The 23,225-nt window shown below is 54.9% G+C and overlaps 1 protein-coding gene across 1 annotated transcript in view; it reads left to right on the top strand.

Moving 5' to 3' along the window:
* The window catches only part of CACNA1E (calcium voltage-gated channel subunit alpha1 E), an 89,180-nt gene that overhangs the window by 2,165 nt on the left and 63,790 nt on the right, over positions 1–23,225 (top strand). Inside the window, exons 2-6 of the mRNA XM_062497716.1 lie at positions 6,412–6,517; positions 6,949–7,088; positions 17,312–17,415; positions 18,153–18,305; positions 18,413–18,594. Of these exons, the coding sequence (XP_062353700.1) occupies positions 6,412–6,517; positions 6,949–7,088; positions 17,312–17,415; positions 18,153–18,305; positions 18,413–18,594 (685 nt within the window). The remainder of the gene's footprint in view (positions 1–6,411; positions 6,518–6,948; positions 7,089–17,311; positions 17,416–18,152; positions 18,306–18,412; positions 18,595–23,225) is intronic.

The following is a 23,225-nucleotide window of genomic DNA, read 5'->3' as shown; positions in this document are numbered from 1 at the left end:
CCTTTTGGTGATAAGTTTGGTTAGGTTGGCCAGGCCAGTTGTTCCCGTCCCTGTAGTCGTAGCCTGGCACAGGCAGCTGGTGCCTTTCGGTAGGGCCAAGAAAACCATGCGAGCACCTTGGCTGCCTGGCCTGGAGCCCATGGCATTGCTCCTGGGTGAGGGTATTTTAGGGAAGAGAGCATTGGATATTGGCCACGGTCAGTAGGAGCTGCTGGCCTTGGGAGGGTGATGAGCCAGTCCTGGTGCTGTGGGTCAGGGTGGGCACAGCACCGAGGAAAGCCAAAGGGGCTGGAGAGGAGCGCAGGGCGAAGTGGAGGCTCTTCTTCATCCAGCTCTGGTTGACTAGGTAATAGGGCTAAAAATATCTGGTGATTCAGGCCTGGATATCTGCTGGGTAACTGTGTAATTATAACCAGCAGCCTCTGCAGTTTGGCTTCCCAGTGTAAATAGGGATGATGCATGGAGGAGAAGGAGGAGAAATACGAGCAACTGGGATTGGGATGCAGCTCCATGGGAGGCAAGTCTTTGCCGAGTTCCTCGCTGGAAAGCCCAGTGCGTTGCCTCCGCTGGAGCTGCTCTTTTAAAACTGGTCCTGCCCAAACCAGGGGGCAGCTGCTGTTTTGGCTGTAGGAACATCTCCTTCTCTTCTCCTTGGGAAATGCAGCCTGCTCTCTTCCTGCTGATGGCCAGGCCGTTCACCCTGATTTCATTTGTTTGGCTGCCTGGAAGGCTCCAATTCAGTTAGTACACGAGATGGGCTGCAGCTCATCTATATCTGCTCCGTTCCTCATCCACTTAATCACATTTGACCTGGATAAGATCCCTCTCCCGCCCCAGGAAGGCCAGATGACATTGTGTGGCTCTGGCTGTATCCCCAAGGACAGCATCTGGCTGCAGGCTGTCCACTGCACCTACCCCCAGTGTGGCAGGGAAAGAGGATGTCCATCAGGACTTTGCTGTTCCCTGTGGTGAGGGATTTCACCTATCTCAGCCCCTTTGAGTAACAAATCTGGTGTTGGGCTGGCCTAGAGCACCTGGAGTGCCCAGAGCTCCAGGGCATATCCCCATCCCAACAGCCAGGGGGATTTTGCTCCATGGGAAGCACACTCGTGAGTGCCTGAACTGTTTTGCTGACCAGGACTCTCACTGTGACCTGATGCTGGGTGGGCAGTGTCTCTCGGGAACCCTGGTGATGTCACATCCCACCTGGCCGAGCATCCCCTGCACCTTGGCTTTTCCCCAGCCAAGATTCCGGCAGGTCTCGCCTTCCCAAGGGAAGAGCCTGCGCCATGTCGTGCCATCCTTGGGAGCTCTGTCCTTGCACTCCCCGAGATCATTTCCCCCTCCCCACCTCCCAGCCTGTTTTCTGTGCCCTCCATTCATCAGATTTTAGAAGGTTTTTTTTTTGGGGAGGGGCGAGTAGGTGTAATGGCAGGTCCATCTTTTTGACAGCCGGGGAGAGAGAGGCTGCCTGTCAGATGGTGAATTTAAACAGAGGCAGCTGTTGTCATGGTGATGCCAAGTTGCATCCTGTTGCTGTGGCAACCAAAGTTAAAAAACTGATGTTAAGGCAGGAAAATCACATGATGTGGTCCTTTTTTGTTTAAGAAAAAAAAAAAGAAAAAAAAAAGGAGGAGGAGAGGAGAGAGGTTTGATTTCCAGGGTGAGGTGGGGGAGAAGAAGACGCTTCTCCGTGGAGCTGTTTGCACGTGGCAGGCAGGCATCCCACATCCAGCATCCCGCATCCCTACGGGAGCAGCAGCAGTGTGGGCAGCTCTGCCCCGTTGGACTTCTGGCTGTCACTGCCTTCGGTTTAACCCCTGATGGAAACCAAACCACTGCATTTTGGAGCCATAAAAGCAGCAACAGCTGTGACTGCAGAGAGGGAGCGTGGTCTCCTGTGTCCATTCAGTGGGATTGAGGCAGGCTGGGTGCTCCAGGACGCAAGCACAATCCAAGCCCACATTCACTCTCCTGGGCCTCTCTGTATCAGGCACAGAGCAGCTGGCTTGTTTTCAAAGTGGGAGGATTTGGGGGGTCTGGATGTTGCTTTCTTTTAATCTTCCTCAGCATGGATGGGCTGGGGGCACTGAGTGGCAGGACACAGGGATAGAGACAGGGACCACAGCTCTGTGGATGGACTTATAAATCCTTTGTGTCCTCAGGGACAAGCCAGGGAGGTACTGTGGGGATGGGGAATCCCAGAGTTGAATTAGGGCCACTCACAGGCTTTGCTCTACTTGGCACTTTCTTTTTTTCTTGGAAACCAAAAACTTCACATGCTCACAGAGGTTGTAGACTCCCTGGAATTATTCAAGGTCTGGTGGGATGGGGCTCTGAGTAACCTGGTCAAGTGGAAGGTGTCCCTGCCCATGACAGGGGCTTGGAACTAGATGATCTTTAATGTCCCTTCTGACCCAACCCATTCTGTGAATTCCTTGAGTCTGTGAAGCCTTGGAGAGAAGGTGCTCTCTTTCCTGATGGGGTGTGGAGTTGAGAGGAGGGGGATTGGGGCATCCTAAGGGTAGATGCTGAAGATGCGGACCTTTCACCACGTCATGCCGTGTGTGAGTGGGACAGGCAGCAATACTGGGAATGGGACCAGCAAGATGAAGTCCAGAGGTGTAGGAATTGAGCAGAGAAAGCCCCTCAGAGCAGCAGGTCCTCAGGGAGGCATGACAAGAGGTGGGAAATAGAGACATGGCTTTCTAGGAGATGTTGGAACCTGGATGATACAGGCATAGACAGGGGTTAAGTTGCTCCTGCTCTTTTGGTGGCACTGGAAGGTAGGATTCCCCAAGGCCCAGGTGGCCTCACTTCTCTGGCTCCTCTGCTCCTTCCCCACCTGCCTGCCCAGGTGTGGAGAGAAGGGACTGGGAAGGGGTGGGATGGAGGGGAGCTCTCCATAGCTCCTGTCCTTGCTGGCATCCAGGGAGGGGTTTATCTTGTACCCAGCCTCCTGTGGAGGTCTGCACCAGAACCCATCTCTGGGCTCACTCCCTGTCTTAACAAGATGGGTGTTCTGGGTGGGCTGGTTTGGGTTTCTGGCTGGGGAGGAAGGTGAAGAGGAAGGTCACAGCTGGAAGATCTGCCAGTGGCCGAGCATCTTCCTGACAGGTCTGCCAAGGAGCTCCAGCTCCATGCAGGGGGTTAGCCCGCAATGCCTGCTCCAGGTGGTCTGGGGGATGGCCCCATGGCCTGGGGTCACTGTCCCCACCTCAAAGGCACTGGGAGGGAAGCTGCAGGTGTGGTGTGCACAGGGATCGGCCAAGTTGCTAAGGAAACAAGTCAATGGTGCAGGGGAGAGAGCATTGAGTAAAGGAGATAAATCAATAAGAAAACCTATTTTTATCGGCTCCCTAATGATCCTCCAGGAGAAGCCAGACGGAAGAGGAGGAGGAGAAGGCTGGAGGGAGATGGACTCTCATTAGCAGGCCTGGAAGGTGGTGAGGGCTACTCTGCATTTTGGGTGGCTGAGAGGTTGTGTAATTATTCATCTGATGTGGGAGAAAACAAAGCCCTGATAGAGGATTGTCCGGTGGGCTCATGCCCCGACTGCGAGGATGCTTGCTTGGCAGAAGTAAAGAGTGGGGATAAAATATCCCTCAGTTCAGCCAGATGTTCCTGCTGTCCCTTGGGAGGTTATTTTCCTCTTGGTCCCTCAAAACCTGGCACAGCTGGAGCTATGGGGGCTGGCTTCCATGGGGTTGATGTCTTACGCCACTCTGGATGTGATAACCCAGGCTCAACTCCTCGAGAAACTGGGCCAGTGGGGTTTGGGGAATCACTTTTGGCAGTGACCTCGTGTTAGGGCCAGTGCTTTTGGGAGCGATTGCCCTTTTAGGCTCAGCCAGGTTGGACGGGGCTCCGAGCACCCTGGCCTAGTGGGAGGCATCCCTGTCCATGGTCGGGGAGATGGTCTTTAAGGTCTCTTCCAAGTCAAACTATTCCTTGATTCCATGATATCTGTTCACCCACTTGCTGGAGGTGGAGCAGGAACGTGGTCCTGCGCAGGGGTGTGACAGATGTGCACTGTCCTCGTGCTTTGAACCAGATGTTGGGGCCAGGTGGTCCTGACCCCCCCAGGCACTTCTGAGCAGGGCCCCCACGCTGCTGCTGTTGTGTTTCTCCCCCCTGGGTGTCTCTCCCATGAGAACAGAGGCTGTGGCAGGGAGCAGTGAGGGATGCTGGGCGGGCTGAGCCGCACCGGGGCGGACAGACGGACTCTCCGCGCCGTTCCCACACTTCTCATCTAGGCAAATGTGCCTGGTGCCTGGGGAGCCGCTGCCCCGCCCCACTATCACGCTGTTTGTCTCTTAAGCCGGTGCTAATTGCTCGCAGACTTTCAGGAAAATGATACGGAAAGATCCCAAATAGGCTGGTGGCGCGGGGCCAGCGCCGCGATCGGCTGGAGCCAGAGGTGGGATGCAGGGAGAGGACGTGGCCTTTGCCGGAGCAACGCAGTGAAATATTCTCTTGTGTTGAGCCTCAGAGGAAAACTTTTGGAGTCTGGCCCCCCCTTCCCAAGCATAGGTAGCCGCTCCTGCTCCGTGCCTGGCTGGCAGCAAGGTCTGAGCCAGCAGCAGGGAGCTCTGCAGCCACTCTCTTTGGGTTTGCCATTAATTTCACTGAGTGGCCTTTTAAATGCCTTGGATGTATCTTTCCTGGCTCTTCTTCCTACCAAGTTAAATACATCCCAGCTCCCACAGGCTCTCCTTATCTGTCTCTCCTGGCTGTCTCTCTGGAGTCCTTTCTCTGCGCTCATCCCTGTTCCTACCCTGCAGTGTGCCCAGTGTCACTGCTGCCAGGGTCACTTCGTGCTTCCCTGTCTGCCGGGGACACTGGGGTGTCTTCTCATGCCTGTGGGCTCCAGGGCACTGGTTGAAAGCATTACACTGTAATTGGTGGCCAAAGGACGAGGTTGGAAAAGACAAAATCACCCCTTTTCCTGGGGCTGATGGAGTGGGCCTTGGACACCTCCTTGCCTGAAACATGTCAGTCTGAGGGTATTGGGTCTGGAGAAGCCTGGTGTGGTGGGAAAGGGCTTAGCCAGCTTGAGATGGTGTGAGTGTGGATGGTTCCTTCATGGGTAAATCCATCCCAGGTGGGATCACATCCCGTTTCCAAAGACACAAATTTTGGGAAGGTAGCAGTCCTCTCCCTTCATGGCTGCTGGTGTCAATGGTGACAGTAATAGAGCTGTTTTGGCACAGAGGGAGTGGCATCAGGGGTGTGCTGCCTGCTGCTGTATCACTCCACATTTAGTTATTGAGGACAACTGGACTTTTATTGTGAAGAATTGGGAAAGATGGATGGCAGGTTGGAAAGATATGGCCATTCTGTCATTTGGAAGTGCTTTGTTTTCAGAGCTCGGCAGTGGGCCAGGCAGGAGAGTGCTCCATGTCCCTGCCTTGATCCCATGAATCAAAAGGCAGGAGGAAGCTGAGTTTTGGGTGTTTTCCTGGGCGTCAATCTGCCCTTTACTTCCTCAGGCCCTCAGACACCAGCATCTGCTGCCACTTGTCCTGGCTCAGGGGGCTCCTGGAGAAGGGTTGTGTAGGACCTGGACATGGATGTAGGATTTAGGATTGCTCATAAGGGCCCAACCAGATCCCGTTGACAAGGTGCTGCTGCCCCTTGGGGTGTGGCTGAGATGGGATGTCTCCACAGGGAGTTTCCACCCTGCCTGAACTGACACTCAGGCCCAGGTACCATCGGTGCCTCGAGCTGCGAATGCTCAGCCAAGTGCTCTGCAGCTCCCTGTGCCACCTGGGCTCATCCTGCTGCCCACAGGGTGCTTGGCAAGGGCACACGGTGCACTGATCCAGGTCAGATCCCCAGGACTTGCAAGGGATGCTCCATCCTCCTCAGGTTGTGCAGGTGTTTCCTCCCATGGGGACGTTTTAGGACAAGGGCTGCCGATACCTTGTGACACCTCCCCTTTCTGAGCCCCATCTCCTGCTGGTTGGTGATGAAAGAGAAGGAAGACGGGGACATGTCAACCCTGGCCAGCAGTGTGCCATGCCAGGGAGAACCTCCCTGGTACTGCCAAGGATCATGCCAAACCTTCTTCCAGGCAAAGCCCAGCCTGGTTGTCCTGCTCCAAACCTTGTGTCCACCTCCTGGGCTCCTTGCACAAGTAGCATCTCTCTCCCAGGGGAGTTTTCATCCCATCAACGGAATCCCATCTGCTTGATGTCCTGTGAGCTCGGGGAGGAGGTGATGAGGGCCAGCAGGTCTTCAGGGAGAAAGGTCTTGGGGGGCTCTCACCCCTCTCATTTCCACACAGCACCTAGGTGAGCCTGAGAGCAGCGTGTGTGGATGTTCCCATGGGGAAAACAGGTGAAACGAAGGGTGGGCTGGAGGGTTGGGTGTCACCCACCTCTTTTCTGCTCCTTAACTCCCCTCCACTCCCTTCGAGTACATGATCCTGGCGACCATCATTGCCAACTGCATCGTGCTGGCCCTGGAGCAGCACCTCCCCGAGGATGACAAGACGCCCATGTCACGGAGATTAGTGAGTACCCCGTGTCCATCCCTCTCTCCCTGTGCTGGTGGGCTGTGGGGCACAGCCACGGTCAGCCACCCAATCCTGCCAGGCAATTTCTTCTGATTTTGGGATGGCTGGACAGGAGGTTTCCTCTGGGACTAGCCCCTCCAGCCTTCCTGGGGCTGCTGTAGCATATTCCTTTTCTATGGAAAGGCTTCAGGAATGTTTAAACCCCTTAAAAAGGAGTAGGGAAGGGTTGGGGAACCTGAGTGTGTCATAGCCACCCTCTTTTTATTTCCGGGGTTGCTGCTGGCTGAGAAAGGGCTGGGAAAGCTCCTAAAGGAGGTGATGGGTCTGGGGAAGGTGGGATGGGACATGAGTTGGGTCAATGTGAAATGCCTGGTGCTGTGTTTGCTCAGTCTCCCCCTCTCACCGGGTCACTGATTTCACTCTGACAGGAGAAGACGGAGCCCTACTTCATTGGGATTTTCTGCTTTGAGGCTGGGATTAAGATTGTGGCCCTGGGATTTGTTTTCCACAAGGGCTCGTACCTGCGCAATGGCTGGAACGTCATGGATTTCATTGTGGTCCTCAGCGGGTGAGTCGGGTGCTGTGGGGCCACTGGTGGGGTTGGTTGGGCTTGGGGGCTCATCCTGGTGAGGACACAAGCTCCAGGACATGGGGAAAGCCCCTGGTTTGCTGTTGTCAGTGGTGTTTCATTGTCCTGATGAGGGAGGGGAGGATGGCTCCCTGTGCTGGAGGTGCTGTGTTGGCTTTGCTGTGGACACTGATGATGGGACAAGGTTCCCTATAGGTGCAGTAGGGCTGGCCCTGAGGCCACCATGTCTAGCTGTTCTCACTTGGTGGCCTGTCACCCACCTGAATATGAGGCAAGTTGAGGACAAGGTGGTGGCATGACCTGATTAGCAACTGTATGTGATCTGGGAGAGATTCTGGTCAAACTTTACATGGGGAGAGGGAAAAATCTCTTCTCCTCTTCCTTCCCAAGCACCTTCCATGCTTGCTCTGGTGCTGGAGGTTTGGGAATGAGGTCTGGGTAGGGTCACGTTTTCGGGTGATGCTGCTCATTGTCCCTGCTCATCATGCAGCAGTGGTGCTGGGGGTGGTAGCACACAGAGCTTCACGGGTGCTGCTCGTGTCACTGTGGTGTCACCTGCCAGTGACATGGCCCAGATTTGAGTCTTGCTTGCAGTGTGCTGGGCTGTTCTGGTGACACAGAAACGAGTGGGGGCATTTGGGTGTGTGCTAGCCAACACTGGCAGTCAGCTTGATCCAAAGCCCATCCAGGGTGAACCCCGAGCCCCTCTCTGTGTGGAGGGCAGGTGGTGCCGGGATTGTGGATATTTCTTTTTGCCTGCTGATGGAAATGTCACGCTCAGAGGAGCTGGTTTGATGTTCACAAACAGATGGTGCCTATGGGTCTGAGTGCTCCATGAGCTTTGCTGGGTACGGAGCAGCTGCAGGGCTGGCTGGGAAACTGAGGCATGGGGACCAGGCGGGATGCCGGGGGTCTCTACAGAGCTTCCTCCTGCTGCACAGTCCTGGCTCTTGGCTTGCGGGGTGGTGGCACTACGTGGGATGTGACACCTGGTTGGGTGTTTGGAGGACGAAAGGGAACGCTGAGCCTGCTTCTGCTGGGGTGTGGTGTAGCAGTGCAGGTTGGGACTGTGCACGAGAGGAGGCTTGAGGAGAGCGTGGCTAGGGACGTTTTGACTCCCTCGGTGCAATGGGGACTTTGATGGTCTTGCCGGGGGGAGGGACGGTGTCACCTGAGAGTGGAGGGTGTGCTGGTGGTGGGTGATGCTTCTGATGGGCAGCGAGCAAGCAGCCTGTGGGAGGTGCAGCCCTCGCTGCTCTCCCACATCCACAGAGTGACCCACGGAGAGGGTCCTGTGGCTCCTGGGCTGGGCAAAGGTGCTCATCTCCCTGGAGACAGGTTCTCACACCTCTGGGGACTGCATGGGACACACGTTGGCAGCAACAAGAGGGACCCTTGGCCTCACTGGGCTGAGTGTGCAGGAAGCAGCCGGGGGGGGGCTGGGAAACGCCCATCACCTGTGTCCTGACCTGGGCATCCTTTGGGCCATGGGCCAAGGGGCAGCACTGGGCTGGGAGGAGGGGTTCACAGGGACCTCTTCCTGCCCTCCCCGCCGCTCCGGGCTTGCTGCTGTAACCGAGCTGGTGCTGAGTCAGCGCTCGGCAATTACTCACTCGCAGAAACCTCGCCAGCTCCTCTCGGTGCCAGGCTGAGCCGGGCCCCGTGCCAGGGAAACAATTGTCCGTGAAGGGCTGCGAGCACCGCGCTGGCCACCGTGACAGGAGGTACCCATGGCCCCCTCCGGACTGCCAGTCATAGGGCGCAGCCCTCCAGCATCTGCTTCCCCACCGTTGCCCCCCTGGGATCCCGACGTTTGCTCCAGCAGAGTGGAACCCTGCCCAAGGAATGCCCCTTCATCTGCTGGCTTTGCCTCAGCAGTGCTTGCCAGCGTGACCGCAAACGACTCGTTGGGGCAAATTCTGTCGTATGGTGGGTGGAGGAGGCAGCCCATGGATTTTCATCCTGGGCTGGTTTTGGGGTCACTGGGATCAGCTGCCCCAGGTCGTGGGCTCCTCCGCACCGTTCAGCTCTTGCTTTTGCCCTGCAGTGCTGCCAAAGCTGCTGCTCCTTGATGCCATGGTTGCGCTTCTCATGCAGGAAACTCTCGCCTCTTAAATCTGCTGAATTATTGGCAAATTCCTGCAGCAAATAATCCTTGGCTGGCAAATGACTTGCAAACAGCTTGTGGGAGAAGGTTTGCACTTGGCGGCTGGTTCTGTGTCAGTTGCGTAAGGCGGGCAGGCTGCGGAGCCTGCATGGGGCCTCGGGATCACCTTTGCGGACTCAACCTTTCTGCTTGACGAATATCGAAGTGTCTGCACGGAGATTTGTGAGATTCGGTGGCTGTGGGGATCTTGTTGTGGCTTGTGGAAAGGCTGTGGCTGTGGCGGAGGGGATGCTGCGATGGGAAGTGCAGGGTAGCGCTTACCTCAGGATGTGCTTAGTGGGTTTGGATGCTGGAGCATCCCATGATGGGCCAGAGAATGTATCCATGTGAGCAGGACCTATCCCAGGATCCATCCCTGAAGGACCCAGAGGGAGCTAGCATCACACTCACTGGCCCTCGTCTCTCCAGTTGTGACACAGGATATTGCTGCTTCTTTCTGGACTTATTTTTTGCTGTGTATCTGATGGGAGAGGTCCTCAGTGTGGGTGGCATCATGGTCACAGACACCATGCTGGGATTTCCGTGAACAGTGGGATTTTCTTCACCCTCTCCCTGTTGTAAATAAGCCTAATGAGGGATTTCTCCCATGAGCAGCCTCCTGGGACCCTGTGCAGGAGTGGATGGCACTAACTAGGGTTCAACCAGTGTTTGCTTCTTCTGTCAATAAATCAACTTTTTTTTTTTTTTTCCATCTCAGTGGAAATCAACACCCACCTAAAAATCCCTGATGCTAAAGCTTCCACTGGGGGACTAATAGTCACATTTGTAAACCTGCTCTGTTTGTAACCTGTGGTTTCCAAATCATCAATGCTGCCTGAAAAAAAACAGCCTGTTCTTCCGCAGCTAAAAATAATTTAATATGAAAGTGTGCATAAAATACCTTTACTGTTCTGAGGCAGAGCCAGTGAGGGGAACATCTGCGTTTCCCCTGGGATTTGGGGATGCTCACCTTGTCTCTGCATGAACCAGAGCCGGCTAGGTGCTGAAGCTGGACTTGGGACCTGCTTGATGCAGTGTGACCTGGACCAAAAAAAGGGGAAAATGGCTCAGAAATGGTCAGGAAGGTCAGAGAAAGGTTGGTGACCTCTTAATGGGTGGTTCTGAGAAAGTGAGGCTGACAGAGCTTCAGCCACCAGCAACTGGAGCATGAGCTCCCTGCTCCCTGGGTGCCATTAGGAACAGGGAACAAGAGCCCTACAGCTGCCTGCTTTGTCCTACATCCTAGCTGATGGAATAAGAAGGGTTAAACTCCCTCTGCAAATATCCAGGTGGGTGTGTGCTTCACACAGTCAGGTGCCTGAGCATTATCAAAGCACCATTGGCTCTTTTTTTATAGCAGTAATACAATAACACGTGAGAGTTGAAGGGGTGGGGGAACACCGTTCACAATGGGGAAAAAAATCCAAACAGGAATCAAAAGGCCCTTGTGAAGTTGTTCTGCTCAGGAGCTGGGGAAGCAGCCGCTGTAAAAGCCCGATCAATAGCCGGGGTCACGCAAAGGAAGCGCTGCTGTCAGGGTTTTTGGGAGGGTTTAATAACAGCAGCTACACCTGGGTGCCTTTTGTGAAGCCCTTGGGCACGGTGGTTTTCATTAAAGGGTTTTGTGGGGTGGAGCATGGCCAAGGGAAAGCGGGAGTGAAGGATTGCTGGCACTGCCTGCCATGCTCTTAGCAAACCCAGAGCCAACCCGAGGGGCACCAGCCTGTGCTGGAGAAGGAAAGCCTGGCTCTCCAAGTCCTGTTCCAAAATCCATCGTTCTCTCCCTACAAAGCCAAACAGCAGCTGTGAGCCTGGTCTCTCTCTCTGACCTCCCAGAGCAAGCCTGCTCACACTTGTGCCCTGATTTCCTGCTGTGGCTGGTGGGAAGCAGGATGGAATCATTCCAGGGAAGGTGCTCCCTGCTGTGCTGCAGGGTTGCAAGGTGAGCCCAGGGATGAGGAGGGCAGGTTGGCTTTTTTGCTAGTTTTGATGCTGCCTGGATTTTGAGATGACTGTCCTGGAAAGTTCCCTTTTCACAGTTCCCCCTGAGCTCCCCTGTGGGACAGGCAGGGATGTTTTGCGTTCAGGTATTTAGTGCACCTCGTACAACCCCAGTTTCATGGTTTTTGGGTGCTCTTTTTAGTCTTAGAGTTCCAGAGATGGAAGTGGGATCCTTGAACAGACACTGGCAGCAGCTGCATCTGAGAATATTGACGTGCTGCATGCCCTGGTGGTTTGGGGTGCTGGCCCCACAGGTGTCTGGCTCACCACACAGGTGCGAGAGCACACACAAGCACACCTGGGCTGGGAACAGGCTCTTCCCACAGCGCCCACACCTACATTTCCCTAACCCAGGGAGCACAGCGCACGCCCAGCCAAGGAAACTTGGGGGAATGGATAAGAGATTTGGAAAACAAGTGTGGAATCAGAGCACAAGTGCAGCATCCTGACGTGGTTATCCTGCTGGAGCATGAGCCACTGCAAGGAGTGCTGTCCTATAGGGATAAACCAGCAAAGAGACAACCCCAGTTCCAAAAGCCCAGCAATACTTCGATCACACCAGAAAAGACCTTTTGCCCCCTCTTTCCTTCTTTTCCATTCACAAATGTTGGCACTATCCAACCTGATGCCCCTTTCCCACCCCTTTCCCTGCTCTTTCCTTTCAGGACAATCAGTAAAATGTTTGGTCTTTCGTTTGGATGAATAATTAATTTCCCAGCTCGGTGAATGATTCATGTGCCATATGCCACGGCCCTGGGACGTGCCCGACACCGGCACCTCGCACAAAGGGCAGCACCTCTTCCCTGGCTGGGTGAGGAGGCGAAACGCTTCCCGTAGCTGGAGATGGGGGGTGGAGATCCCTGGGCAGGCAGAACTCCGGCTCTGGCTTTGGGGAAGACAGGCATCCCACCTTCTAGCAGCGCGGGATCTGGCCCGCGTGCCGCTCACGCGATTCCCGGCTCCGTCCTTCCCGGCTCCTCTTCCCCGCCGGTTGGTTTCCTGAAGCCGCAGAGTGAGTCAGTCCCTCCCACGTGGCTGCTGGTCCCTGGGGGCACCGCGTCCCCTGCCAGGCACCCCTGTGCTCCCCAGGGGCTCCTGCTGCCCCCCGCCACCCTTGCAGAGCTCCTGGTCTGAGGGATGTCCTCATTGTCCTGTGGGGGTATAGCCTTGGGATTCTTCGCACTGTCACTTACCTTGCTCTGGGAGATGGGGTGAGGGGTATAAGCCTGGCCTGAGGGAAGGGGCAATGGGTTGTTTCCTTCTCATCCTCGTTGAGAAGGTGGGATCACACAGGTGGGTGCTCTGTGGTCTCATACCCCTCCTTTGGCATGAGTTCAGACAGGCCCTGCTGTGCTCCGCCCTTACCTGTTCTCTATTCCTCCTGTGGGGACAGCTCTCCTGTCTGCTGCCAGTGGCTTTAGCTTTCCACCAGGTCCTCTGTGTGCAAATGTAGTTTTGTCAACATCACCTCGCCCTGCCAAATCCTGTATCTGCTGAGAGGCAGTGGGGGGATGGAGGCAGGAGGGGGATGTGGGGCTTGGCCAACCCGCAGGGTCCAGAACAGGGGATGCTCCCCCATGCCCCAAATCCTGGGGGCTTCTCTGGGAAGGGTGGCCTTGGGAGGATCATTTCACCCCCCACATCAAAGGCTGGTAAAGGCAGGTTTTGTCCTTCAGCCTCATCACACTGCTCAGGGAGTCACTTGTGCCTGTCCAGACCTCTCCAAGCTGCTGGGAGGGGTGGAAGCAGGAGCTTTGCAGCAGCTCAATCCACCTGGGTCACAGCCCCGAAACCTAGAAAGAGCAAGCGGAGGTGATGGAGACATTGACGTTGCTCTGAACTGTGCCAAGGGCAGGACTTGGCCCTGGTGTCCCTGTCCCCTGGTGTCCCCAAGGCTGCATCCTCAGAGTGGGTGACCTGACCCTGCTGGCCCTGCCTCGAGCCAGACTGGGACCCAAGAACCATGAGAATGTCCTGCTACTCATGATGCTGCCTGCAGAGAGGGCAGGGGTGGGTTCACCCCATTGATTCACCCCCAGAACAGGGCAGGAATGGGGTGAATTCATCAGGTAACTCACTTTCTGTGAGTCGTTTGACCAGTGTATTAATTATGAAGTAGTCTCCCTCGTAGAGTCAGGTGGCAGTGCAAGCCTTCAGGGGCCTTTCCACTTAATTATAAATATTAATTTGCATGCCAGCCAGCATCCTGCCTGCCCCAGATTTTGGGCTGAGATTAGTCTGTCTCAGCCTGTGCCTCTCTCCACCCAGCACACCCTTTGCTGGGACAGTTTGTCTGCATGAGCTTCAGCAGTGCTCCCTGAGGGGAATGCTTGAGAGGGGTTCAGTTTGGGGTTGAGGGGGTGGGATCAAGGGTCGATCTGGTAATTTGGGGTTCTGCCCTTTGCTTGGGGTCTCTGGTGTGACACTCTTTGCAGCATGGCCTGAGCTGTGTGTGCTGTCCCTTAGGGCTGAGGGATGGGATGGGATGATGATGGGAGGATGATGGGGAGGTGAGCCCAGCAATGCACAGGCACAGGGTGCACGATGGGTGCTGTACAGTGGGATAGTGCCCAAATTCAGTGTTGACTTTACGTGGGCAGTGTCATCGAGCATCACTCGTGCTTTATTCTGCATGGTGCCAAAGAGCAGGGAATCCTTTGCAATGAGATTATTCTTTGGGGTTTTTTCCTTCTTTTGACCCCTGGGAGAAGAGATCTAAAGGTGCAGGTCTTCAGCTGGAGGCGAGGGCGAGTGCTCTGCTCAGCTGCTGCGAGCTGGAGCAGCGGCGCCGGGGGCCGAGCCTGGCTCTGCCAAGCCCCAAAGTCCACAGGTCTGGTGGCCCCAGTGGGAGCTCGCTCTCCTCCCCGGAGCCTCCAAATAAATAAAATAAAATAATCATCCTGGTTGCAAGCACAAAGCATTGAATTATTATTTTTTTCCTCTCCTGAAAGAGTGTTTTTGTCTGCTGGTGATTGCTCACTATTCAATTATACTTCGGCGGATTAGCATATATTTCCCATCCTGCCTCCTCTCTCATTTGCATCCTTCCAAAAGTTCCTCTCTGCTCTTTTCTCCACCTGAAGTCTCTCTTCCTCCTTTCCTCTGAAGTAAAAGTAACCCCTTTGCCTGGGTGACCTATAAAAACGCCTTCACTTTTTTTTCCCTTCTTTTTTTCCTTCAGTACATATGATGAAAAGCATGAGATCATTGGGATTTTTATAGCCTAAATCTGGCAGCTTTTTTCAAATAACTTGGATGGTGAGATGTAATTTTAGTTTGGGTCCTTGCCTAAAAATAAAGAATAATTATTAGCACATCAGACGTGGATATTGTAAGTGATGGAAAAGGGTTTAAATTGTTCTACAGATACCGGAGCTGCTGCCCTGTGGCAGCACAAAGGTCTTTCACAGCCCGAATCCCATCTCAGGACCCTTGAGAAACCTTAGTTCAGAAACTGGAAGTTCTGGCTGATACGGTTAAAAACAATTATTAATGAAAGGCATGATTAGGGGGTTAATAAACAATTGACAGGTGAGATATGCTGAAGTCCGAAGCAACAAGGTGTGCTTTGAGTACTGGATTTATAATTAGTGATGTGGCGGTGGTGTCTGTGCCTCCCAGCCAAGCCTGGTTATCCAGGAGAGGGGACGTGTGTCACTTCCAGCCTCGGAATGGCTTGGGGAAAGCAGCCAGCAGCCAGCCTGTAGTGCCTGGAAGCTCGGTTCGCTTTTCCCAGCCACTTCATTAGGTCTAAGGAAGGTACGGGGCTGCTCAGACCGTGTGCCCAGAGGCTCCGGGCTGGGTGGGTTTGCTGGAAGCAGCTCTCGCGTGGTCCCGGTGCCTCTGCCCTCACCGGCACTGCGCCTGCAGGAGGATGTGCAGGAACCCGTGTAGCATAGCAGCGGGTCAGCTTTTTGTCACCGGCCGTGTGACGGGTCTGAGTGCAACCACCTCGGTCTGGTGATCTGTCCAAACCTCCTTCCCGAGGAGCTCGTGATGTCCCCCGTCCCCCAGCGAGGACAAGGAGCATGTCACCTTGCCACAGAGGAGTCCCATTCTTAGCAGCTAATTTAGAGCGCAGGGAAGGAGTGCCCTGAAATCGCCCGAGCCTTGCCTGGAGGCTCAGCGCGGCTGCTCCGGAGCCCTTCAAACAAATCTGGGTTAGCCGAGGACTTTGCAGCGGGGGCGCTCCCGTCCCAGGTGAGGGCTCCACCTCCATCGCTCCGTCCGTCTGGGACCGCGGATCCGTGCTGAGAGCAGACAGCTGCCCATCCCAGTCCTGCTCTGCTTCCAGGAGCCTTCCAAGCTGGGCTGGCTTTGAGAGAAGAGCTGGAGCCTGCATCCTGCCCAGGAGCATCCCAGGCCTCCTGGAGGTGTTCAGTCCTGGCTGGAGTCAGCGCTGGGGCTGTTCCTGCCCCTTTGGGAGGCTGGTGGCACTCCAGGGGCTGGCACACGAGGAGCAAAGGCTGAAGGAGGGGTCTCGGGGTTTCCAGCATGATGTTTGGCACAGAGCGTCCCCTGTGCTGGCATTTCGGGGAGCGCTGGGGTCCCCTCCTGTCACTGGCAGGGTGTGCGAAAGGGCAGGCAGTGACAGGGCTGTTCTTCCTCCCTTGCACTGCCGAGTGGCCAGGCTTTATCATACTTATTGATTTTGATCTTACAACCAATTTAACAGCACAGCTCTGCCCAGCCTCTGGGTGCTCCCGACTTAATTAAGTCCCTTTTACACTCTCCTGTCAGCCTTGTGGGCAGTGGGGTCTGGGCGAGGGCTGGGGCATGGAGTTTGTGTGGAAAGGGCTCAGGGGAAGGGGAAAAGATCCCTGTAAATATTCAGGGATAAGCAGTGTGATACAAAGGGGGTTGTGGGTGATGCATCCCAGCTGCTACTGGGGCCAGGCTGTGACCCCTTGCCCCCCTTGGGGCAGGGGGGAAGAGGAGGCTGGGAAAAGGAGCTGAAGCAACCTGGTTTGCAGATGTGAGAGCGTTTCTGCTGCCAGGGTATCCTAGGAAACCCAGCCACCTTTCCGGAGGGACAGGTTGGTACCTGCTGTACCTCAGGGAGAGGGTGAGAGAAAGAGTGCTAATTGCTCAGCACGCCAGAGAGCTGCTCTGGCCTGTAATTAGATGAATTAGTGGAACAATGACCCAATTTCCCTCGGTTTTTGGATTGCTGCAAACAACCCTGAGGTTACTGCCTCCCTCTATCCCGTTCTCCTCCCTCTATCCCCTCCTCTCCCACCCCCAGCAGCAACTTTGCTGCTCCTTGCCCAGCACCTGGGGACCTAGCTTGGATGGGAGAGGGTTTTGCCAGCATCCCTGAGGTACAGCATCCCTGTTCCCAGAGCAGGTGCAGGGGCTCTGAGTGTTTCCACTGCTGGACCCAGTGTGCACCAGCTCCCTCCTGCCCCAATTTGTTTTCCAGAGATGGGCTTGGAAAAAAAAAAATTAAAAATCTTTGTGTTTTAAAAGAAAACCTCTGGAGTCCTTCCTGTCCCTGTCGGTTGCCTTCCAAGGTCATCAAACTTCCATTACTATAGATTTTGGAACGTATGTGAGGTTCTCGGCTCCTTCTCAGCAATCCCAGAGGTGGGACTCTGAGGAAGCTCCGTGTGTGGAAAAAGCCAGGGCAGCTGATGGTTGGAGGAGCTGCCACAGAAGCACAGAGGGGAGTGACTCATATCTGAGGTGCCACTCCTGGTCCATGTGCCACCTTCTGGGAGGGAGGTCGATCCTCTGCAGCCAGGATGAGCGTGGTGTCAGTGGTGTCAGTGAGACCCCAGATGGGATCCATGGGTGATGTGGGGCTGTCCCCAGGCATCCTGGCATGTGGGGGGCTGGGGGGCCCCTGCACAGCTTTTTCTGGTCATAGCGGCCCATGAACTTGTGTGCGAGCATCAAACGAGGCTCGCTGACCTTTGGGAGGAGTTGAATCCCTGCACCTGCCCAGGGACACGGTTCTCCTTGCGGCTTCCCCCAGCCTGGCGCGAGAACGTGGCACTGAAGTGGCCAAGGGCTTTCCCTGGGATAACTCTGCTCTGTCCCTGTGTGCCCACAGCATCCTGGCCACGGCCGGGACACACTTCAACACCCACGTGGACCTGCGGACGCTGCGGGCCGTGCGCGTGCTCCGGCCTCTGAAGCTCGTCTCGGGCATTCCCAGTAAGTTGGATGCTCCTGATCTTCCTCCCAGAGTGTCCACATCTGTACCTGATGTCCCTGGGGTGCGAGGGGTCCTTGTGCCACCTTATTCCACCTCTCCATCTAGTGGGAACTCAAAGGTGGCAGCACTTGGTGTCCCCGGGTGGCACTGTCCCCTGCTCAGCCCGCTCTGTGCTTGGCAGAGCCTGCTGGCAGCTCCTCTTCCCTGGCCAGAAGGAGGTGGGTGGATCCTTTCAGGACCTGGGTTTATTCAGGGGAGATTTCTTGGCTTTTTGTTTTTGGGTTTGTTTTTTTTTTTTTCCCCTTTTGTTGTAAGATGTCATCTGTTGGCACGGGGATAAATAGAGAAACTAGGCTGCTGCTGGAACCAGTCCTGTCCCTCCTGCCTTGGGCACTGGTGGTACTGGATCCATGCCTTAGGGGCAAGGAGGGGACAAGCCATGTCCCAACCAGTCCAGGTGGGGCAAGGAAAGGCAGGACATTAGAGTGGGGACCAGAAACCACCCCTGCTGGAGCTTTGCTCTGCAGCTTGGCTTTCCCTCCCCTGCAATGGTGCTTTCCTCCAGGATCCTCCTGCCCAGAGGGATCCTCCAGGCTGTGCTGGCCTCTTGCATCCCTCTGTTGACTGTCCGTCCTCCCTGCTCCCTGTTTTCCACCTGCCAGAGCTGGGATGGGTGTGTCCCTGGAAGGGAGGTTGCATTGCTGTTCTGAGCTGTGCCCTTTCTCTCCTCTCCCAGGCTTGCAGATTGTCCTGAAATCCATCATGAAGGCCATGGTGCCTCTCCTCCAGATTGGCCTGCTGCTCTTTTTTGCTATCCTCATGTTTGCCATCATTGGCCTGGAGTTCTATAGCGGGAAGCTGCACCGAGCCTGCTACACAAACAATTCAGGTGGGGACAAGGGCTTGGCACCCTCTTCACATTCCACAAGCGGAAAAAAGCTGGGATGAGCTGTCCCTTACCTCTGCCTCCTTTGGCTCTCTGCTGTGTGCTTGTAGGTGAACTAGAGGAGCTGGACCCTCCCCATCCATGTGGGGTGCAGGGTTGCCCCCCGGGCTACGAGTGCCGGGAGTGGATTGGTCCCAACGACGGGATCACGCAGTTTGACAACATCCTCTTTGCTGTGCTGACCGTCTTCCAGTGCATCACCATGGAAGGGTGGACCACAGTCCTGTACAATGTAAGTACTGCTGCTCTGGGGGCTCTCTGGGCAGCTGGGGGTGGGGAGATGGAGGTTGTTGCTATGTGCTGTAAGCTCAGAAGATCCAGAGTTTCTTTCGTGATGGAAATGGGATGTGTTCCATACCTCCAGGCAAAGGCAGCTCTAAGCGCCTGGTTCCCATCTCTGACTCGTTGCAGAGGGCAAAACCTTGTGGGCATGTCCTGCAGTGATCCTCCTGCTTGAAGGCTGTCCCAGGGGGAGGCATCTTTCCTTGCCTGCTCCTCCTGTGCTCCCCAGGGCAGCTCTGTGAGAGTGGATGTGGTTTCTGGGCATTGAAGACCAGGCAGAGGATGTCTGGCAGCCTGGGAAAGCCTCAGAGCTGGGCTCAGACCCTCTCTCTGGGGCAGGGACAGCATTTCAGTGTCCAGCAGGGAGCTGGGATCTTTGTGCTGATGGAGCAGGGAGTGGCTGGGCTGAGTTCTTGTGGTTTGCAACTGCTGGAAGCTGCTGACGACCCAAGCCCTTGGAGTGCCCAGAGAGCAACTTGAGGGCAAAGCTGGGAAAAAATCTCCAGGCAATCCCAGAGTGCAACATCGCCGTGGGCGACTGGCCATATCAGCATGTTTGAGTTTGTGGGCTAGAAGCAACCGTGCCTGTTCTGTTCCCAGCCTAATTTCAGCATCAATTTTGGCGTCATTGCACCGGGAATGTTTTTACACCCTGGTTCCCATAACGCCCGGAGATTTGCAGGGTGGCATTGCTCTGCGGGAGGTGAATTGGATGGCATGTGGTGGGGATGCTGCTTCAGGAGGGACTCTGTCACTGGGGGAAAGGCTGTTGTTAAACTCCAGGCCAGTGCCAGGCTGTCAGCACTGGGTGTCCCTGTCTTGCTCAGTCTGTCACAGGGTCCCTCTGGGGGTGCAGGATGGCATGCTTGGATTTTGAAACCTGGACTGGAATAGAAAGGGGAGAGCTCACTGCAAAGGCCTGACCTTTCAGCAAGGATTTAGTTTTCCTCTTCTTGATGAAGATGGCAGTGTCAGGAGCTTGTTGTGTCAGTGGAGGAATTAAGCAGGATTGAACCACCTGAGCATTCAGACCAAAAAATTTCGATTCTGTGTCTGTTTCTGGTGTGTCAATGGGATTAGAGGCTCACCCACAGCACCTATTGCCCAGGTGTAATTGAGTATATCAGGGAAGGTGTATTCCCAGTGCCCTGGGCAGCTGCTCCTACTGTCATATGTAGCCTGTGCATGCCTGTGGCTGGTGCCACCTGCCCTGAGCCTTGCTCTTGTGTTAATCACTGTCTCCCTGCTTCCATCAGTGCTTCCTGTGTCTCCCCCTTCCCAGCCTTTGGAGCCTGCAGCAATCAGCAGCAGCACTGCCCCTGCTGGAGTCCTGCTGGTGGGGTGTGAGGGGATGGGGAACAGACAGATAGTTTATGGTCTAGTGGACCTCAGGGGTTTGTTTGAGTGCATCTGGTCTCCTGCTGTTTGGGGTGTCCTTGCTGGGAAGGCTGGAGCTGATCCCTTCAGTGTCTGGGATTTGCTGATTCATCACCTGGATCTGAAAACCCAGGAGCTGGGAAACTGTGCCTACCCTACAGGAATCCCTATTTACTACCCTAGCTGCTAAGCTGGGGGCTCTCTGGGACCCCTGTGGGGATCCAAATCATCTTCCCAACACAATTAGCAAAGCTGGGCAGATGTGCTCTGTCACCAGTGTTGCTGTCATGCTCTGTCACCATGTTCCCAATGGCCAGGACCATAAATTAGGTGCCTCCTTTCCCTGTTCCTCTTCAGAGAATCAGCTCTTACTGACCAGTTATGGAAAGGAGCAAGGACCTTTCTTGGCATTTAATTGAATGAGAGCTTGGAGCCTTGGTATCATTAAATGCTGCTGATTCACCTCGGGGAGATGGCCATAGCTGGTGTTCCCAGCACTGCTGGGCTGCTCCTCCCCAGGAACTCTCAGGGGACCTAATGGTGCAAAGGTTGTGGGTGCTTGGTCCTTTTTCTACTAGGAGACAGAATTTATTTTTTTTTTAAATAAAAAGATGAGGGATGCAGTCCCTGGGGGATGCAGGAGAAGGGCTGGAAAATCACAGGGTTGCTCTGCCATCACCTTCATCAGCTGGGGCAGCAAGCCAGAGCAGGCTCCTGCTGCTAACTAGTGTGGACCTTGCCCAGCCCATGCCCCAGGTTTGGGAGGTTCAGTGGGGCACTCTGCTTTCCCACTGGGATAAAGCCATGGGAGGCTGTGTCCTTGTGGATTAACGCTGCAGGGGAGAGGGAGATGGCAGGAAAACCACTTTAGCAATCTCTCAAAGAAATTGCTTACTATAGAATTCCCCTGTGTGACTGCATCATGATTTTAATATCTGTTTTTCCACCATTCTACCAGATCTAGGAGTGTGGCTTCTGGAATTTGCAGGCAGCATTACAACAGGCTAATTTCCACATGGATTATTTCATCTGTGTGCTTGCTTTTTGTTTTCTTCATGTCAGCTTTGCCTTCATGAAGTAGAAATTACAGTATGGGTTGAAATTAAAGAATTGTGGGGTGTTGTGGCTTTTCCAGCTCCTGTCCCTGAGAACCTGGGAGGCTTTGATTTCTTTTGGAGAGGAGTTTGACTTCGAGACTGCCTCTGTGATCTGAAACAGGGGCTAACAAGTATTTTGGTTTTCTTCTCCTGGAGCAGACGCCTCTTACCCAGGCTGGCTCCAGACCAAGCCTGATTTCTGTAGGGACCAGAGGGAAGTGCAGTTCTGGCAAAGAGACTCACTGTCCTACTTCTCCGCCTCTGCAGCCGTGCTGGCGTGGGGCAGGGATGCATTTTGTCATTAAACAGTGCTGCTGGGGCTTGGGGGATGGAAGGGCTGCTGAGGGGCTCCCCAGGCGTGGGGCACAGGTGATTCTGGTGGCTTTGGATGCTCAGCCTGGCTCCCACAATCCTGGGGAGCAAAGGGGCGAGGAGTTTGAAATCAATATTTCCTCCAGAACGCTAACTCGAGAGGCTGTATTTATTCCCTGCAATTGTTTATTTGTGTTCCCGTTCCGAATTGTTCAGCTGCTGTGCTTGCAGGTAGAAAGGAGGAGCCTGGCTTGCTCTGACACTCTGCTTTCCCCACCCCCCCCCACGCTGCTGGGAGCTGAGATGGGAAGAAAAACACCCGTGGAAAGGATGTGCTGGGGAAAGGTGGGCTCTGTAAGGGGATGCAGGAAGGGCATCCAGGGCTGCCTGCTCCTCCTAGAGCAGGTCTGGAGCACAGCTTGGAGGAGGAGCAGCTGAGGGAGATGAGGGGGAGCTGAGCCTGGAAAAAAGGAGGCCCAGGAGAAGGAGGACCTTATTGCTCCTGAAAGGAGGATGTAGCAAGGTGAGGGTCGATCTCTTCTGTCAGGCACAAGGGACAGGACAAGAGGAAACAGCTTCAAGTCACACCAGGGGGATGTTCAGACTGGATATTAGCAAAAGTGGCTTCTCCAAAAGCATTGCCAAGCCTTGGAATAGGCAGCCCAGGGAAGTGCTGGAGTCAGCATCCCTGGAGGGATTTGGAAGATGTGCAGATGTGGCACTTGGGGACACGGCTGAGTGGTGGCCTCGGCAGTTCTGGGTTAATGGTTGGCCTCGATGACCTTAGAGGGCTTTCCCAACCCAAACGCTGTTATGATTCCTGCTGGCACTGCTCACAAGCTCTGAGCCTGCTGCGTGCCTCCCTGCATGGATCTGGCTGCCAGGTTGAACTCCTCATCCTCTCCTGGCACAGGGGATTGGGACACAGGGTAGCAGGAGGGCCAAACAATACAGGGAGCCTCAGGAAATGCCAGGGCTGAGTGCTGGGAGCCTTCTGGGTGCTTTTGCAGCAGGAGGGGAGAGTTCGCTGGGGGAAAGAACACAAAGGTGTCGGTGGCTTCCAAGAGCACCTCCCAAAATGCAGTGGTGGCCAGCAGAGCTGTGTGTGTGGCCTCAGGGGAGGTGGGTCTGGGTCTTGCAGCCCCATGCAGAGCTGGGCAGCTGCAGAAGAGAGGCAGGAGGCTGCAGGGGCACGGCTTGGGTGCCAAGTGTGAGCTGTGTGTGCAGGGACGCTGTAGGAGTGGCTGGAAAATGGGAGCTGCTGCAAGGATGGGGGTTTGCAGTATATGTGACTCAAGCCCCACGTTCTTCCATCATGCTGGAGGTGCTGGGGCCAGGGGGGGAGGATCCCCTCAGTGTCTGGGATCTCCTCTACGCGTGGGGTGCAGAAGGGTTTTGGTGAATCTCACCATGTGCAGAAGTCATTTCGTGCTGCCGGGTGCAGGGCTGGGCTTGCACAAGTTGGCTCAGACTGGTTTTGTTTGTGAGGCACCAGGCTGGAGGTCACAGGATCACAGAATGGTTTGGATTGGAAGGGAGGGGCCTTTTAAAGATCATCCCGTCCCAGCCCTCTGCCATGGGCAAGGATGCCTTCCCCTAGTCCAGGTTTCTCAGAACCCCAGCCGACCTGGTCTTGAACACTTTCAGGGATGGGGCATCCACAACTTCTCTGGGCAATGTGAGCCAGTGTGTGACCACCTTCCTTGTAAAAAAAAAAAATCTTCTTTATATCTAACTTAAATCAACCATCTTTTAGATTAAAACCACTACCCCTTGTCCTGTGACAACAGGCCCT

Source organism: Cinclus cinclus, chromosome 8 (genome assembly GCF_963662255.1).
Source record: "Cinclus cinclus chromosome 8, bCinCin1.1, whole genome shotgun sequence".
NCBI classification, from domain to species: Eukaryota; Metazoa; Chordata; class Aves; order Passeriformes; family Cinclidae; genus Cinclus; species Cinclus cinclus.
Note: the sequence above shows the minus strand (reverse complement) of the source record. Positions and strands in the feature narration are given on the sequence as shown.